This window comes from Chenopodium album, chromosome 24 (genome assembly GCF_948465745.1).
Source record: "Chenopodium album chromosome 24, dcCheAlbu1.1, whole genome shotgun sequence".
Taxonomy (NCBI): Eukaryota; Viridiplantae; Streptophyta; class Magnoliopsida; order Caryophyllales; family Amaranthaceae; genus Chenopodium; species Chenopodium album.
The window spans coordinates 26,381,785-26,400,838 of NC_137857.1; the positions used below are offsets into that span (position 1 = coordinate 26,381,785).

Here is a 19,054-nt window from a genome sequence, read left to right on the forward strand (position 1 = left end):
ATACGGATATTGTTGACATACAAATTGTTCAACAACACATACGAGTCGATTAAAAGATTACAACCCAAATTAATAATTGTTCGTAACATTAAAATAAAAACATTGTTCATACGAACTACTAAATTAAACATGACGACATAATCAGCATTTCATAGCTTAGCCCCTCGCAACCCGAGCTCTACTCCGCCTCCTCATCCGTTCCAGCCGAGCCTTCAACAGCATTTCCCGACGAGCCAGCCCCACCTTCATCCTTCACCTGCAGTACATAAGGGTTGGTATTACAATTCATGAATGCAATTGCAACTAATATATACAATTAATTAACTAAATGAAATGGCTCACACTTACCTTGACCTAACCCACAGCAAGCAACTCGCAATTTCCCCCACAATTGAACATTGTCTCACAGTCGACCAAATTTGTATCCCACAAAACAACAATACCCGATGCTAGCCCTCCTCCTGGGAGACAAACCTCTTCAAAATTGCAATTCATGAATTTTTTGAAGAGACGTGTCCAATTCTTCATGGTTGCTCGTGTCTCAAGGAGTATTATAACTCCGGGTTCGTGTTTCTCAACCAATGCTTGGAAATTTTGCATGAAAGATGGTCTAGACACATCCCTAACATTCCATACGACTATTGGAGTTCCTATGGGCATGGAGGGACAAGCTTTTTCAATTGTTGGTGTTAACCTCGTACCATAAAATCTAGACACAGGGGCCTCATCAACAAGGTGGTTAGTGACAATGGCAAAGTTGACAGTGGTAAACATTCCATGGACATGGTAAACAACAAGTGCATCACTACCAAAACCTATTTTTAACTTAGTGGGATTCGGTTTTCTCAGGCGATAAATTGGACATTTCAAATTCACAACAGGTAAAGGGTCAACAATCTTTTTCCATATGGGTGGAACAACCTTAGACACAGTCTCCATTTCAGAATAATCAAAAGACTGAAGCTTTGAATTAAAAACGGAGGGATCTGAGATAATACCGTACATGTCATAATAGTTGGGAAGGTAAGCCGGATGCATGGTTCCATCCTCCTTGATCATCTGGAGGCCATGGTGACAATCAGGCCACGGTTTCAAAGGATCCCTTATCAAAGCCCTTACGTCGTCATCATCGAGATAATGGATATCGTACGGCTCCTTCTTGTTGGGGTTTGGTGAGTCCGACTCACCGCGGAAACAACCCCACCCGAGGAACCACTCGCAATAATTAAAACCATAAAGCATAAATAAATAATCACAAAGATAAGATAATGAATCTTACCCTCGAAACGAGCTTCGCCCAAAAACCGGGGCTCTTACTTGAAAGCTACGAGTATGTCAAGCGCCGCGCCTCCGACGGCATCCACCCACAAAAGGGCGAACACAACTTTAAGGTCTACTACCTTGGGGTTAGCAAGGTCCGACCAAAACTCGAGTGTTATATGAGTTTAAGAGTTTTCCCAAAAATTATGGAATGCTCTTTTTAACTCCCACTCAAGCACTTTACTCCAAATCCCAAGGTTGGTATTTATAGAGGAAAGTATGAGTGGGAATTTCTATCCCATCAATGTGGGATCATGAAATTCCACAAATTAATTTAAAGCTAGATTAAATTAAAATTGCAAACTAATAATAAATCTACAAGTGGCATTACCATGTGAGATGGGTTGGTGAGGACCACATAGAGAGTAGGGGACCATACTTGCTCCCCACTCAATACTCTCCTTGTGCCACATGTCCTCACTCACTTACTCCCATTTTCCATGCTTCCCCTTAATCCACGGCCCTAAGGCTCGAGCCAAGCCCGAGCCCGGCCCGAGCCCAGCCCACATCCGGCTGCTGCTGCTGCTGCTGGCGCGTGGTGCGGCTGCGGCTGTGGCGCGGTGCGGCTGCTGTTGTGCCTAGCCGCGGCTGCTAGCACGATGCACTAGCACGCACCAGCCAGCCATGGCTCGGCTTGGTGCTTGCTAGCCACCTTTGCTAGGACATTTTTGCCCCTAGCGTTCGGATGCTCGGGGCACTCCGATGCTAGGGGTATTTTGGGAATATGGTCGATTTATTATTATTTGCGCGTCTCGTCTTTTGTTATTTTGACTCGACTTCCGACGATCGGTTCCATTGCTCTAAGCTCGAATTACCGACGTCTAAATATTTAACACTCGGGCGACGAATTAATTTCTTCCGAATTAATTCGTCGAGTTGGTTTGCATATATTTGCTTGGGTGTGACCCAAAGGGTTCATTCAAGATTAAGCTGTAATATTAATTATATTAATATTACTGATCGGAAGCGGCCTCCACCTAGGCATTCCGATCACTTAACCTTACTGAATATATTAGCTTTCTAATAATTCTGAACCCGCTATCAGAATAATACACTTGTTCGAAGGACACCATTCCTTTCAATCTCCCACTTGTCCTTTTGGACAAGTGTGCATTTAGTGTATAACCCTTATCCTATGTCTGTTCATGAACTACGGAGTAAGATTACTAGTCATCTCTGTTACGTCCAGAAGTGTTTCTCGAAATCCGAGTTTGACTGTCAATAAGCAGATGATTTCTAAAATCCATCTGAGCACGGCCATGCATTTTTCACAGTCTCGCTCTTCGAGAGGCCTTGTAAACAACAAGACATGTTCCCTATTGTTAGTAGGGGGACATTTCCAGTCTTGTAATGTAGCTTCTCTTACTAAGAGGACTCACCCACCTGATATCTGTCTTTATAATCCCCAATTACGGCAGACGTTTGGCAGATACCAAAGCGGACCAGTACTCAAATAAGAGATCTCCCACTACTCATGGTCAAAGGAAAAGAGTTCCGATAGTAATAATGAGAAAATACTTATGACGATATTTAAATCTCTTAAAGTATCCTCATAGGTCGATCCAGTATGTATCTAAACCAATACCTGTGCAAATGATTTGTATCCTCATAGCACAAGAAACGGTGCTACAAATCACACTACACACTAGACACTGATGGTCATCATTCGTCCACAAAATATGACCTTGATTAGGGATAATTTTCGATTAACATATTCAATGTTCACTTAATAGGTGTTTCTTTATCTAAGCCATTGACTTGATACCCTATTTTGAATATTTATTAAAATCGAATGGACTCATTATATAATTCTAAACCACAATTAAATAGAAACGGAGTGATTTAAATTGCATGAAAATTTTAGTTACTCCAAAACTGAATGGTTCATCATGGTGCTTTACATCAACATTGTTCAAAATTTGATTAAAACACTATGGAATTCAAAGCCAGTTCGCAACATGCTTGATTCCCATTGCCTCAATGTATTTGTTGTGCTTCACTTGAGACAGAGGTTTAGTTAGTGGATCGGTTACATTGTCATCCGTTTCAACTTTGCAAATTCTGATTTCACCTTCTGACTTCCATTCCCGAATCATATGAAATCGCCTCTGGACATGTTTGACCTTCTGATGTTCTCGTGGCTCTCTAGCCTGAGCAATAGCACCATTGTTGTCACAATAGAGGTCTATTGGACCCTTGATCGAGGGTACAACAACAAGTTCATCAATGAACTTGCGAATCCAAACTGCCTCCTTGGCTGCCTCAGATGCTGCCAAGTACTCGGCTTAGCGGTTGTGCTTTGCTTTGCACTCTTCCAACTAAACGCTCCTCCATTGAGACAGAATATGTATCCTGATTGTGGCTTGAAGTTGTCTATGTCTGTCTGGAAGCTTGCGTCGGTATATCCCTCAACAACCAATTCATCTTTACCACCATAGACCAGGAATTTATCCTTGTTCCTTTTCAGGTACTTTAGAATATTCTTGGCCGCAGTCCAATGCGCCTCTCCTGGGTCTAATTGGAATCGGTTCGTAGCACTCAAGGCATACGATACATCCGGCCTAGTACATATCATGGCATACATGATCGATCCAATAAGCGAAGCATACGGAATTCGACTCATCCTTTCTCGCTCATCAGGTGTCTTTGGACACTGCTTCTTGCTTAAGGTTATGCCATGTGACATGGGTAGGTGCCCTCTCTTAGCTCCTTCCATTTGGAATCGAGCTAGTACCTTATCGATGTAAGTACTCTGACTCATTCCAATCATCCTTTTTGATCTATCCCTATAGATCTTGATGCCTAATATGTACTGAGCCTCTCCCAAGTCTTTCATTGAAAAACATTTCCCTAGCCAAGCCTTTACAGACTCTAGTAATGGAATGCTATTTCCAATGAGCAAAATGTCATCGACATATAAGACTAGGAAGGCGATGTCACTCCCACTTACCTTCTTGTAGACACAAGACTCATCTGGATTCTTGATAAAACCAACCTTATTGATGGCTTCATCAAATCACAGATTCCAACTTCTGCTTGCTTGCATTAATCCATAAATGGACTTCTTAAGCTTGCATACCTTCTTAGGATTATTCTGGTCGACAAAACCTTCAGACTGTGTCATATAAATAGTTTCTTCCAAAATCCCATTGAGGAAGGCGGTTTTGACGTCCATCTGCCATATTTCATAATTGTAATATGCAGCAATCGCTAGAAGAATTCGAACGGACTTAAGCATAGCAACTGGAGAAAAGGTTTCATCATAATCAACGCTGTGAATTTTCCTGTAACCTTTTGCTACCAGCCTTGCTTTGTAAATAAATACATTTCCATCTTTGTCGGTTTTCATCTTGAAAATCCATTTACATCTGATAGGTGTGTAACCTGCGGGTAAATCAACCAAGTCCCATACTTAATTTTCAAACATGGAGTCCATTTCGGATTTCATGGCCTCTTGCCATTTTGCAGAGTCGGGGCTCGTCATAGCTTGCTTGTAGGTTGTCGACTCATCTCCATCCACTACTAGGATGTCCTGATCTTCGGTTAATACAACTCCGAGATATCTGTCAGGTTGAGATCTTGGCCGAGTCGACCTACGTAGGGTAATGGACTGAGCATTTGCATTGTCAATTTGACTTTGCATATTTTGACTTTGACCAACGTCAACAGCTGCTTGGTAAGCACTTTGATTGTCAACTTGTCCTTGTTGCTCGTCCTCTCGAACTTCGTCGAGTTTGATTTTCCTCCCACTTGTCATTTTGGAGAGATGCTCCTTCTCCAAAAAGACACCATCACAAGCAATAAACACTTTGTTCTCGGATTTGTTGTAGAAGTAATACCCTTTGGTTTCTTTTAGATAACCCAAAAAGTAAACCTTATCAGATTTTGGATGAAGTTTGTCAGAAAGGAGTTTCTTGACATATGCTTCGCATCCCGAAATCTTGAGAAAAGACAACCTTGGCGGTTTATTAGTCCATAATTCATATGGAGTCTTTTCCACTGCTTTTGACGGAGCACGATTCAGTGTGAGTGCCGCAGTTAAAAGTGCATGTCCCCAGAAAGAGATTGGAAGTTCACTAAGACCCATAGTCGATTGGACCATGTCTAACAGGGTTCGATTCCTCCTTTCAGATACTCCATTCCACTGAGGAGTTCCCGGAGGTGTCAACTCTAAAAGTATTCCATGTTCTTTCAGATGGTCATCAAACTCTTGGCTCAAATATTCGCCACCACGATCCGATCGAAATGCTTTGATTTTCTTGCCGAGATGGTTTTCAACTTCTTTCTGAAGTTCTTTGAATTTATCAAACGATTCAGATTTGTGCGACATTAGATAGACATAACCATATCTACTAAAGTCGTCCGTGAAGGTTATGAAATACCGATAACCACTCCTTGCGGGTGTACTCATTGGTCCACATACATCGGTGTGTATTAGTCCCAACAAGTCACCGGCCCTTTCTCCTAACTTGGAGAATGGTTGCTTTATCATCTTTCCTAATAAACATCCTTCGCAATTCTCAAAGGTTTCTAAATCAAATGAGTTAAAAGGTGGTTTTTTTTTTTTTTTTTTTTTTTTTTGCAAATTTCCTTTAAATAAATCGATTTGTTTCGATCCTCCTAAGCTATAACAATCTAGTGGTGACCAAAAAAAAAATACAACAATCTAGATCCGAACAGAAAACTCCACATTGAACCTAATATTGAACAACCCGATTGCAACCATAATAACAATGTAATCACTAATCAGATCTTCACCAAACCCGATTTTGAACAATCCAATTGTAACCACTCCCACAACCGCACAATCAACAACCGAGCCCAAACCAAAAAATCTACATCAAAATCGATATTGAACAACCTAATTGGCACCCCTTTAAGATAACATGTAAAACTATAAATTCTTGGCTACACTCTAATGCAGCCAAGCTGGCTGCATCCAGCCAAAACGCAGCAAAGAAAGTATGAAACGCAGCTATTACTAAAAGCTTCCACATTCTATTTCTGCTTCAAGTTTCCCGCTAGAACTTTCCAAAATTTTCTCTTTCCTTATTTGGTTTATTTGATTCGATTCTCTCCTCATTCAATTACACATTTGATTGCAATTTTTTCTCTCCTCTTTTTTTACTTCATTCTTCTTCGCTGTATTATTCTTCGCTTTTAATCAAGATTTTCTCCTTCCTCCTCTGTTCTTTACTTAATAATGGAGGCGATCGTTATTCCTGACGAAATCGTCAATGCAGGTTAGTTTTTGTTGTTTATTATTAATTAGGTTATTTATTAATTGATTTCTGTTTTTATATTTTATGAATATGATGATTTTCAATTTATTATTGATTAATTGAGTTTGATGACATTGAATTCGATGAATTTGATGAATTTTGCTGAATTTTGTGATTTATTTCATGAATTTTGCTTAATTTTGTGATTTATTTCATGAATTTTGCTTAATTTTGTGATTATTTCAATTTATTATTGATTTATCGAGTTTTACGACATTGAATTCGATGAATTTCAATTATAATTTTGTGCTGCATTGTTATGATTAATTTTGTGATTTTATAATTAGTGAATTTTGTGTTTTATTTCATGAATTTATTCAAGTTCTATTTAGTGATTGTCATTGATTGAACTATTTCAATTTACAATTGGTATTGATTACTTGAAAAATTTATGAAATCTTGAATTGATTTTTTCGTTATGAATTTTTTTTAATTGAATATGTTTTTGAGTTCGTTGTATGTATAATTAGCATTGTATACGTTTATCATTTATATTTTGAATATGTATATGTTTAATCTGAATATTCCATTCCTATACTATGAACATTAATTCTCTACAAGTGCGAAATGTACAATTTTCCAGACAATGAATTGTTATTTTATTATGTATAGTAATTGTGAACATTTTATTCCATTTTATGAACAATTTTTGTACAGATTATGAACACTTTATTATTTTTATTATTTCAGAAAATACAAATGATGTTGTGTTTAAGGAAGCTGAAGTATCTGAATTAATATTCAAAGAAGTTGGAAGTGAGCAGGAAGCATTTGATTTGTACAATGATTATGCCTTTAAGATGGGTTTTAGTATAAGGAAGAGCAATGTGCGAACAATTTATAACACTAACATATGGCGAAGTAGGAAATATGTATGTTCAAATGCTGGTTTGAAGGATGATTCTAAGAAGGATGTTAGGAGGTGTGAGAGGTTGGATTTTCGAACAAATTGTGGTGCGCTTGTTGAGTTCATTATTGATCGTGGTGTATGGATTGTTGTGCAGCATTTAATGGAGCATAATCATCCTATGATTCCAATTGATAAAAGACATTTGCTTAGGTCTCAAAGAAAAGTGAATAAAGAACATTTGAAGGTGATTAGTGTTATGAAGGCTAGTGGTGTTCGGGTTAGTGATTCTCTTCGTGTTATTAGTAAAGAAGTTGGTGGTTCACCAAACCTTGGGTGTACTAAGAAGGATGTATACAATGCTTTGGATGTTGAAAAGTCAAATAGGCTTGATGGTTCGGATTGTAATCAATTGATCAAGTATTTTGCTCAAAGACAAGCCAAAGAAACAGATTTTTATTATGATTTTGAGGTAGATGAAGCTAACTCTCTTACTTGTGTCTTTTGGAGATATGGAAGGATGAAAAGAGATTATGAAATTTTTGGGAATTGATGGTTTTTGATACCACTTATAGAACGAATAAGTACGGCATGATATGTGCCCCATTTGTTGGGATGAACCACCATTGTAACAATGTTATGTTTGGCATGGGATTTGTTCTTGATGAAAAAACAGGTAGTTTTATATGGTTGTTTGAATCATTTATGAGATCAATGGGAGGTGGGCGTCATCCAATTACTATAATGACAGATCAAGGACCATCTATTGCTGCTGCTATTCGGGCAATATTCCCAAGTTCTAGGCATCGATTGTGCACATGGCACCTTGGGGAGAACTCAAAAACAAATATTGGAAAATTTAGAGCTATGAAGGGGTTCACAGATATGTTTGATTTTCTGACGAAGTATTGTGAAACTGCTGCATAATTCGAACATTATTGGCCAAGGTACCTTTATATGAACTCTTTTTACATAAAAATGAACTTTGTATATTACCAATTGAATATGTTTTTGGCTATTATTATTTTGTCCACTACTATTAATTTGTCTTTATGAATACTGTATATTATGTAATGAATATGTATGTTTAATGTGTGAACTTATATATTGTGAACTTAAGTATCACTGTTCTACGAGCTTGACTTTACTTACTATTTGAACATATTGTTTTATTTTTTGAACTTAGTTTTGTAATTTATGAACAGATTAAAGTTTGAATCTGTTTTTTGTAATAGGATGATGGATAAGTACGGGTGTCATGATAATGCTTGGTTGAATCATTTGTACTCGATCAAAGAAAGATGGTGTCCAGCTTATTCGAAGGACTATTATTCTGGAGGAGTTTTGAGTTCACAGAGGAGTGAAACTACAAACCGTTCGGTTTCTCATAGGTTGAGGAAAACAGATGGTATGTGTGATTTTTATCAGACTTTTCTTGATGTTGTGGCTGATTGGAGGAGTAGGGAAAGCAAACAAGACTTTCGGTTTTTGAGAGGTAATCGACACTTGGCGGTTGCTAATGTAAGTCTTCTTATTCATGCTAGAGAGGTGTATACTATTTCGGTGTATATTGTCTTTGAAGATCAATTTGCTAAAGCCATTTCTTGTTGTCAAGAGAGAAAGTTTGAAAATGATGAGACAATTTCTTACTTGGTATGGAGGCCTAACAAGGATATAATTAGGCATGAGGTTATTTTGAACAAATTTTCTAGGGTAATCAAATGTACATGTAAGTATTGGAGTGAAATGGGTTTATTGTGTTCACATTCTCTTCGTATTTACAATATCCATTGTGTTCAAAAAATTCCTGAAGAGTACATAGTAAACAGATGGACCAAAACCGCTATGTGTAGTCATGTGGTTGATGAAGAAACTATAGATGAGATTGTAGTGGCATCTTCTGTTTGGAGGGCTCAAATGACAAGAAAGTTTGTTCAATTGGTGACATCTTGTCAAGATTATGTAGAAGCAAGGGCTGAAATTGAATATACTTTTGATATGCTAAGGGAAAAGGTGGAGAGTGTTAGAGGACCAATACTTTTTGATGATGGAGAAGAGGAGGTTCAAGAGGTTTCTAAAGAAGGTGAGCCTATTCAAAATCTCAAAATAAAAAGAAAAAAGGGTGAGAGAAATGATAGGCCAAAAAGTACTGTTGAAAAAGTTTACAATAAATCCAAGCTAAGGGGTGGAAGAAAAAGGTTGATAAATATAAGGATGAAGTCAAAGCTACTGCTGAAAAGTTTTTCCAGGTATATATGAATATAATTTTAATTTATGTGAATATCAGATTTTAATAAATGAATAGTACTAAAATATCGTTTTTAATTGTAGGTTTTGGATGATGATGGTGATCCTATGATTTATTCACACCCAACAGAACCAGGTTCAAATCTTAATGTCCTTCCAAAACAGAAGAATTTTCAACCATCAACAAACGTAATTTTTAAATATTTTTCAATACTTTATTTATATTTTTTTCAATTTATTCAAACCACCCTTGGCTTCTGCCCCAACGACTTCCTTCCCAGGAAGCCCCTCCCCTGCTGTTGTTGAATCAATGATTGATATCGATCCAACAAAAACATCCAGGTCACATTCATCTGCTTGCAACCCCTTCTCAGTCAAAGTAATATCTACAACCTCTGCCGCCGATTCAAATTCTTGGCTCAAAGGCTTTGCGTTCCACCAGCATTCTCCTCACCAACAGGATTTGTTGCATCCCTAACCACTTCATTGGGCATGTTTGCTTTTCTTGTGGCTTTTGCCCGATCAATACCCATAGACATCATCCCATAGAACTGACGGACACTACCACAAAAATGGGAATAAGCAACACACAATACACAACAGTCAAGTTAGATAGGCGATCTCTAGAATATTACACAACGCCTAAGTCACATGAGTGTTTTGTAAGTTGAACTTATAGATCGCCTCCCCTACTTGACCGTTGTGTATAATTTATTACTATTTTAATAAAAAAAACAGAACAAAACCTAGAGCTAATCCGCCGCTATCACTCTCATTCCCTTCAGTTTCTTTCTCTCACCTCCATCTCCTCTTCTCTTCCTATCTTACTCTTTAGATCTAAGTCATAGAATAAATTAATGAACAGCGAGCGCCTCATCATCGTCTAACCCACCATAGAAGCGAGCCTCTCATCCTCTTCTAGCCCACCATTGAAGCAATCGACGTTCTATTTAGCCAAACGAAGTGATGAACAGGGAATTGAAGCCTCGCATCCTTAGCCATTAACGATTCTTCTACATTCGATTATTGAACAATTGGTTATATTTAAAGTTGCTGATGCAAGGTGTGATTTTTCTCTGTAATCATCGAATATCAAATTGTAAGTTTTATCAATTTAAATGTGGTAAATGATGATTGTCTGAGTTGATTTACCTTTATTTTTTGAATTTTTTTGTTGTTTTTAGTTGATTTAAGTTTCTGGGTTTTTTTGGGATATTTTGTGCCGTATTTTTGCAGATTTAGGAATCATTATTGTCTTTTTTTCGATCTATAGTTCGATTTTATTCTATTCTATATTCATTTTGCGTTTTAATCTCCTCAATTATTTTTTGCTCTCTAATTTAAGTGATTTCTGATTTATCTTTAGTTTTGTTTTTGATTTCAATTATGTTAGATATAAAATTTCTGACTCTGATCTCATTTTAAAATTGCTTGGATCTTGTGTTTAGGAGATCGAGTGATCATAGCTGTATGTGGCTTGATTGTTGTGTTAAGCAACACTTTGACATCTTAGTGATAGGAAGTTCATATAGTTGGCCACCAATTTGATATCAAGGCATTAAAACAGCCACCAATTTCAATCCGTGTGAGCATCTTTGGGGGTTGTGAGCATCCGAGTTAGAGAGGTCGTTGATCTTGCAAGGTAACAGAAGCTCCAGATCTCATTTACTGTTTGGTGCGTTGATGGTGTGCTTTTTACAGATATTAGAGGGGAATTTTTTCGACAACAGCAGCCTTGACACAATCGGAAATTAGTTGTATTAGAAAATTTGTAGTGTAAATTTCTTGTAAGGAATTTAGTTATTGTAATTGAAACATAAGTTAATTTTTAATTTATTTAATGTTATAACTAATTTGCTACAGTGTTTTATTTATTGGGTATGAGTTATTATTATTATTATTATTATTATTATTATTATTATTATTATTATTATTATTATTATTATTATTATTATTATTATTAAATAATAATAATAATAATAAATTTTTTTTTTTGAAAAAAAGTAAGGAAAAGAGAGCGTCTATCACAGATAGGCGTTTTCTTTTCATATAGTTATAGAGCGCCTATCCTAAGATGACCGTTCTATTTTCAATGTTTTTTATTTACTTTGTACCTAGAATACGAAGCGCCTATCTAAGATAGGCGATCTGTATTGTGTTAGATAAGAACGCCTCAAAGAGGCGTTCTGTAGACTTTATAGGGCACCCCCTCAGAAGAACGCCTCTGAGGCGCTCTATATTGCATGTTTTAGGCGTTCTATATTCATGTTTTTGTAGTAGTGGGAGGACCTGATCACACTTGCTGTCTATAACAGCCAGTAGCTTTGGAGTTACCTTATCAATCACCTAACGAGGAACACAAGTAAAACACAAGAAACTCAAACTTTGCATTCACATATAAAAACTTATCACCTATTATACAAACAATTTAGACATAACAAGAATTAGTAAGTCGTACCTGCTGAGCAACCTGATCCAAATAACAACCATCTGAAGGGACATCCCGAGAGTCCAATGGATGTGGTTCTCCATAAGCAACATCCAGCGACTACAAAATAAAACCACAGAATGTTAACACTCTTCACTTAACTTGAATCTGAAATATTTACCCGAAACAATACAAAAAGGAAATAACTCACCAGGAGCCGTCCATAGTCCCCTTTTCGTTTTTTTTTTTGTCATCTTTTATAGTTGCACTAATTTTTTCCTGCGACCAAGCCTTCAACCTCGGTCTCATACCCCATGACTCAGGAACACGACTAAGGTGATCAAGATAATATATCTGTAAAATGGACACAAATATGAAGAATATTTCAATTAGTCCAAGACAGGACACTGAAATGCAACCCAAACTAACACATTACCAACTAAAAACTAACAACTCAATTTAACATAACAACTCAATTTATGCAAGAGACATTACTTATCAAGACAAACAGAATGCATCCCCTGATCCAACAACATATCCATCCTCAACAAATTTCTTCTGGAAATTCCTTGCAGCATTACACATCCACATATGCACAAAAGTGCACCAGTCATACTCCGACGATTCATCATAAGTAAGTAAAGCTGGATATAGCTTCACTCCCAGATTTGTTGTGTTTGTCGTAGCACACAACAAGTAACCCAGTATCACAATAAGAAAAGCAACCTTGAAATTAGGCTTCTCTGCATCTAACAGAGGCAACACATACCCATCCTTATCCCTAACAATCAATGATCCCAATGCATTGGCAAGTGAAACGTTTTCTCCCTTGGCATACAACCCCCTTAATCTCATCACTTCCGCCTGCTTCACCGGATCATCATCAGGAATAGTAGTAGGAACTGCCTTGGACCCCATTGGAATCCCAAGTACACATTGAATTGAAACAGGACTCATGGGTTGCACATATTTATCTCCAAATGGTATGGAGCCATCACCTAATACCCTTGTCAACAACCAATATGAAAATTTGCGTGGCAAAGTCGTTAGAGGAATGCTTAACAAACCTCCAAAACCCATCTCCATTACAACCTTCTGCCTAGAAGAATCAAACAACCTAACCATAGTTGACACAGCCTTCACACCATTCAGGTTGGGGGCCTACAGCGGTAAGAAAAACCAATAAGCTCAACACATCCATTAACCACACCCATTCACTACTTTTTACGATGCCTAATTTAACCATTAACTAATTTAGACCCAAATCACCTATATTAAGATATAAAAAAAACCTACAAGTTACATGACACAAAACTATTAGCATACCTTCTGCGTTTTTCTTGATTGGGTTTTAATCACCTCCCCTTTCTCGACCACCAACTCCCCCTTGCTCTTCTTTACCTGCCCATACAATACCATTACAAACATTTAATCCTTGATGTACTAAATGTCACCAATGCAAGCTGTATTTATCAGGAACATGATATAGCCTTAGAAGGAACATAATATAGTTATATAGCCATACCTTTTGCTTCTGCTTTCCTTTACTTCTAACAGAAGGACCTCCCTTCTGCTTTGCAGTTGTTATTTTGTCCGCCAACAACTTCGCCAGCAAAGTCTCCCACACCTCTTTTTTTGAATCAACCTCCTCCACCTCATCTGACTCATCCTGGTCATCCTCAACTAACTCAGAACCAGACTCACCAGAGGTACCAGAACCACTTTCTTCTGTACCCTCTTCCTCCGTATCTTCTAGTTCCTCACGCTCAAAATCAGGATCAAAAGCCTTCATCTTCTTCTTCCCTTTCGCAATATTTTTCTTTTTAGAGATCTCATCAGCATCAGATTTCCCTTGTTTTCCCTTGACCAAATCAGATCCATGCTTCCGTTTCATTTCTTTGAATCCTGCCATAGATAACATTAATGACCTTTAACTACACCTACCTAAACAGTGCAACAAGAAAAACATATACTATATCCACATTAAAATAGCACATGCATAAATCAATGACTATTTCTCTTACTTAGTTCAATCCATCATCTATACACAAAAAAAAAAAACAAAAAAAAAAATAAAATAATGCATGTATATATGCAAACAAAATATTGATTTCAAAAAACAAGGACTACCCTTATAATTATTAAACAATTTAAATTCCCCTTCCAATATCGATACTACAAATCGCACAATCTAACCCAAATTGGTAAACGAAAGAATGCAGAATTATGCAAGAGCCAATGACAAAATTTAAACATACTGAGCATGCGTGGGTGAAAATCATACAACACTACAGTCTGAATAAGTACACAAAGGGCTAGTTGGTGCCAAAATAACTATCAAAGGAAACAACAAAGAACCAGAAACGAATCCCAGGATAAAATATATTATTAAATGACAACCAAAAGAAAACCACATTTCAAATAACCAAAATTCATTTTAAACACATAATTATACTGACTTGATTAATCAAAAGCATACACCCCCAAAAACAAAGAACACAACACAGTCAACAATTGAGATCACCATCACATGCCAACAACGGATGATTGTATCAAACAAGGTAATAAAAAAACACATAAGGCGACCAATTGGAACCACAATCAACCAAAATAAACAGCAAGCCTTGTAAAATCCATCTTTGAATGGCATAATCAACACAAAAGAACTTTGCATTCACCCATTATCAATCAAACTTTTCAAACACAGCTACTTGCCAAACTCTTAAAGATATTTTTATCAAACTCTCATACTTGTTTTGTCAAAATTCATTATATGATAATCAACCACTACATTCAAACACCCAAACACATAACCACCAATAATGACATACCAAAATCAAACAACCTAAACAATAACACATTTAACTCTGATTACATGTAAAAATATACAAATTAATTTACTTACTTCAATCATTCCTTTTCAATTATTCATTAAATCATGCAAGCACACAATAAAATGGTTACAATTACAGGGACCATCCATATAATTACACAATATCAAATCCTCTCGACTAACCAAAGAACCGTATGTTTAACATGCCACAAATAATTCAGAATCAAACAAAGAAACACTGATAAGAACCTACATCAACCCACCCCAAACAAAGCTAAATCAAACAGCCCACAGTTGCATGAACTCAGTACATTCAACTCGCAAAAAACCCTACTAATATAATTCACTTAATCAAACTCGCATAATTCCTTACTCTACTTTCAATACATAACCAAAATTTCAACATAAACACACCGCAAAAAAACGAATTTTCAATTATTTTAACATAAACCCTAAATCAAATCAGTTATACTTCACCTTAACCCTAATTTAAGTAAAAATTCGCAATTTGATTGAAATTCTAACTAATTACCCACTCAAATTACATCTACAAACACATATAATCCTTCGTCATTCGAGTAAAGAGATTTTTGTCATACCTTTTACAAGCAACACAATTTAATTCTGAATTGGGAACTTCTTTGTCCGGAAACAACCACCCTTCGCTGCGCCGGTAAATTGAGCACCAAAACCCTGCGATCGCACTTCGTCGGACTGGAGAAGATGAGAAGACACAGAGAGGAGTGAAGATGAAATGAAGAGAGAGAGAGAGAAGAGAGAGAGGGAACACGATGAGTTGAAAACTGAGAAAATTAAATGTGACTTGCTTTGTAAGATTGCCAAAAACGAGGCCCCGTTACAATTCAAAATATAACGGAGGCACGTGCAAGGCATGTGATCTTTTATTCCACCAAACATGAGTTTATTCCTCTTTTGCCCTCCTATATGCTTCCTTCACCCATAGGTCCTATGCGCCCAGACCGACTCCCAAATCAAAATGATTAATTTGCAGTTCATATAATCAAAGTTCAACTCAATGCCTCGATCAGAGACTTGTGTAAGTACTAAAAAGAGTTAGCTGCATTGCATTGACTAAATCTGAACTAATGAATTAAAGCAAGAAAATATTAAAATAAAAAAGACAAGTATAAACATCCGAAACACTACCCAAATCACATTTAATTCTCAATTAAGAAAATAGTTTTAAATATGATCTTGGTGGCGAGCCAAAAAATTGAAGATGTCATCGGAGATTCTAGGCAGCAATAGTAGGTTGTCGTCGGAGATTTGAACAATTTAGAGGAAGGTCGAGGACGCCAAACTAGAAGGCGCGACCGGTGACGCCATAGCAATTAGCAAACCATGGAAGACGAAAGCTTCCTTCTGAATTTTGAGATGAAAGAGATATCCAAATTATTGAAAATTCATGATTAAAAGGGAAAAGGATCAACTTTCTACTCATATATTTTAAAGTTATTGAGTAAAGCATAAATACAGTCCCTGAAGTTTCGTATAAAAGCCGTTTTAGTCCTTCTTAAACTTTTTTCACCAATTTAGTCCCTCAACCACCCACTTTAGTGTTTCTCAGCCAAAAGTTGAGGGACTTTGCTGACTAAGCAAAAGTTGAGGGACCTTGACTCATCAAAAAAGTTGAGGCATGTTGAGTCACCAAAAAGTTTAGGGACTTGATGTCAGAATTTGTAATTTTTTTTTTTTTCATGAATCTTTTTCTGCAAGCTTCATTTTTTTAAGGAGATGATTGACGACACGTGGCCCAATCGATGAGCATATAAGTGAAACGCTGCGTTTTGCAAATCAGTCCCAATTGAACAAAAAAAATTAAAAAATTAAGCAGTTGTACTTTGGGAAACGCAAATCATCATTACTCTTAATTAGCGCGAGAAATCTAAAGGTTTCTGCCTTTTTATACACTCCACCTCTCACTAGATTCCCTCTCATCATCATTTCCCTTTTCATCTAAAAACCAGAGCTAGAAATTTTCTCAGAAAAAAAAAAATCGCCCTTCCTCGACGCCATTAATGTGGGAGTGTGCTTGCGAATCTTCAGCCAAGAAAGCGAAATCGGACCAGCTTGCATCACCAGCAGGTATATTCTTTGTTTTTGTCTTTTCGTCTTAAATTTGTCTGTAATGGTGTGTTTTACAGAGTATATTCTGGGTTTTTTCCTTTTTTGGGTGAATTTTTTGTTGTGATTTTTTCTGGTTTTTTTTGTTGTCATCGTCTTGTATTTGCTTGTGTTTGGTGTTGATTGTGGTTGATTATCAAAATTGGGGTTTTTGTGGGTAGAAATTGTTGTCGATGGTTAGGGTTTTGGTGTTTGTGAAACAAAGTAGGTTGTAAACCTGAGAAAGCCGGTGTCTAACTCCCTTAATTTGTTTAGGTATGGACGCCCTTTTCGATGCGCACCCAATTTTCAGCAACCCCGACTTGCTCGTCCTCCATGTCTTCCCCAAGCTTGATTGGGAGAGTCGGGACACTATCAAGAAGGTTTGCAGGAAGTGGCGTCTGTGGTGGATGACACGCCACCTTGCCCGACTCGAACCCGTCTACGGACCCAGGGCGTCTGTCAATGAGTGGATTATGAATGATCTCATCTACAACGATGGGAGGGACTTCCACGCCTAGATCCACAAGGACATGACCGTCTACTTCGACGGCTTTCCACTCTTTGGGAAGGAGGAGGAGTAGGCTGTTGTTGGGGGGTTGGGGGTGGGCTCTGTGCAGCTAGTTGGTTTTTGGTTTTAAGAGATGCTTTGTTAAGGTTTTTTTATGATTTTTTAGGTTTAAGGTTAAGGTAGGTTTTTGCCATTGTCATAGCTTGAAATGTATGAAGGGTGGGTGAATGTGACATACATTATATTTTTTTTGGGTATGTCACTGCTATGACAATGTATGTAGTGCTGAATCAGTTTCACTAGGCTTCATGTAAGGATATTGGATGATGTTAGTGTATGTAATGAAATGAAGCCTAGTGATTAATCTAATGTAAAGAAATATTTTGGAGTAATGAATGAAATGAATGATGTTGTTAGTCTTACATTGATGTTTTTGCTATTTATCCTTATTTATTTTCCTTTGTTGATAATATATCATGCATGTTAAAGAATGTGTTCATGTGTTGGTAATGCCAGATTATGGACTTGAAACCATGTTTGGTTGTGCACCATGGTGGTGAATGGCAAATTGGTGAAGAATCCTTTTACATTGGTGGTAAAATTAATGTATATGAGGACATTTCTGAAAATGTTGATGTTGATTTTGTAAAGGGTTTAATTGATGGGTTGGGGTACACAGACATTGTTAAGATTCATTACTTAGATCCTAGGAAGGATTTCAACTCTGGAATTAGGTACCTGTCATTTGAAAAGAAAATTGTTGATCCATTCCTTAGTGTGCTTTTACAGTACAAACTCATAAGAATATACAAAGAGCACCAAGAACCTGAGAGGCCATTGTTTGGCAATTTAGGGAGAAGGGGTTGTTTTTTGAGTTACCTAACTAGATAGGATGGAGAAGATTATGAGGCTGATGATGAACAACCTGAGGAAGTGCAGGCAGGTGCAGGTAACAATTTGGATGGAGTTTATGGCACTATTCCTAGGAAGGAGAAAAAGGGAGACATAGACTATGATAGTGAGGGTACTGATGTTGATGATGAAGAGGTTATGCAGGCTAGGTCTGAAATTGCTAAAGACAAGGACATTGTGATAGCATATGATGATGAGATAAATATGTTAAGGAGGGTAGCTCATGACAGGGGGTTGAGTGAAATAGGGAGTGACTTTGAGGGTTTTGATGATCTAGACAGCCCTGATGAGGATGAAATGACAGTGATTGTGGGTATTTGGCTGCACCACCATCCCAAAGGTATGACAAATCCAAAAAGAAAGAACTGGACATTGACAAAATTCATGCCTTTTACCCTGGACAGACTTTTGAGAACCAAACAACTTTCAAACAAGCTATTAGGAACATGACCATTACTCAGGGCAGAAATTTCAATTTCTTTAAGAATGATAAGGTTAGAGTGGGAGCAGTTTGTGAGCACAAGGAAAAAGGGTGTCCATGGAGAATTTG

At 37.2% G+C, this 19,054-nt stretch overlaps 1 protein-coding gene across 1 annotated transcript; it reads left to right on the forward strand.

The window, feature by feature from the left end:
- Positions 1-6,523: 6,523 nt before the first annotated feature.
- LOC145610706 (protein FAR1-RELATED SEQUENCE 5-like) lies at positions 6,524-8,002 on the forward strand. Its single transcript, XM_081666007.1, has 2 exons — positions 6,524-6,563; positions 7,293-8,002. The coding sequence occupies exons 1-2, from the start codon at positions 6,524-6,526 to the stop codon at positions 8,000-8,002; spliced, it is 750 nt and encodes a 249-aa protein (XP_081522133.1).
- The last annotated feature ends 11,052 nt before the right edge of the window (positions 8,003-19,054 follow it).

Coding starts and splice junctions, on each gene's coding strand:
- LOC145610706 (XM_081666007.1), top strand. CDS start 6,524: ATGGAGGCGATCGTTATTCCTGACGAAATCGTCAATGCAG. Junction 6,564..7,292: donor TGACGAAATCGTCAATGCAG/GTTAGTTTTTGT, acceptor TTATTATTTCAG/AAAATACAAATGATGTTGTG.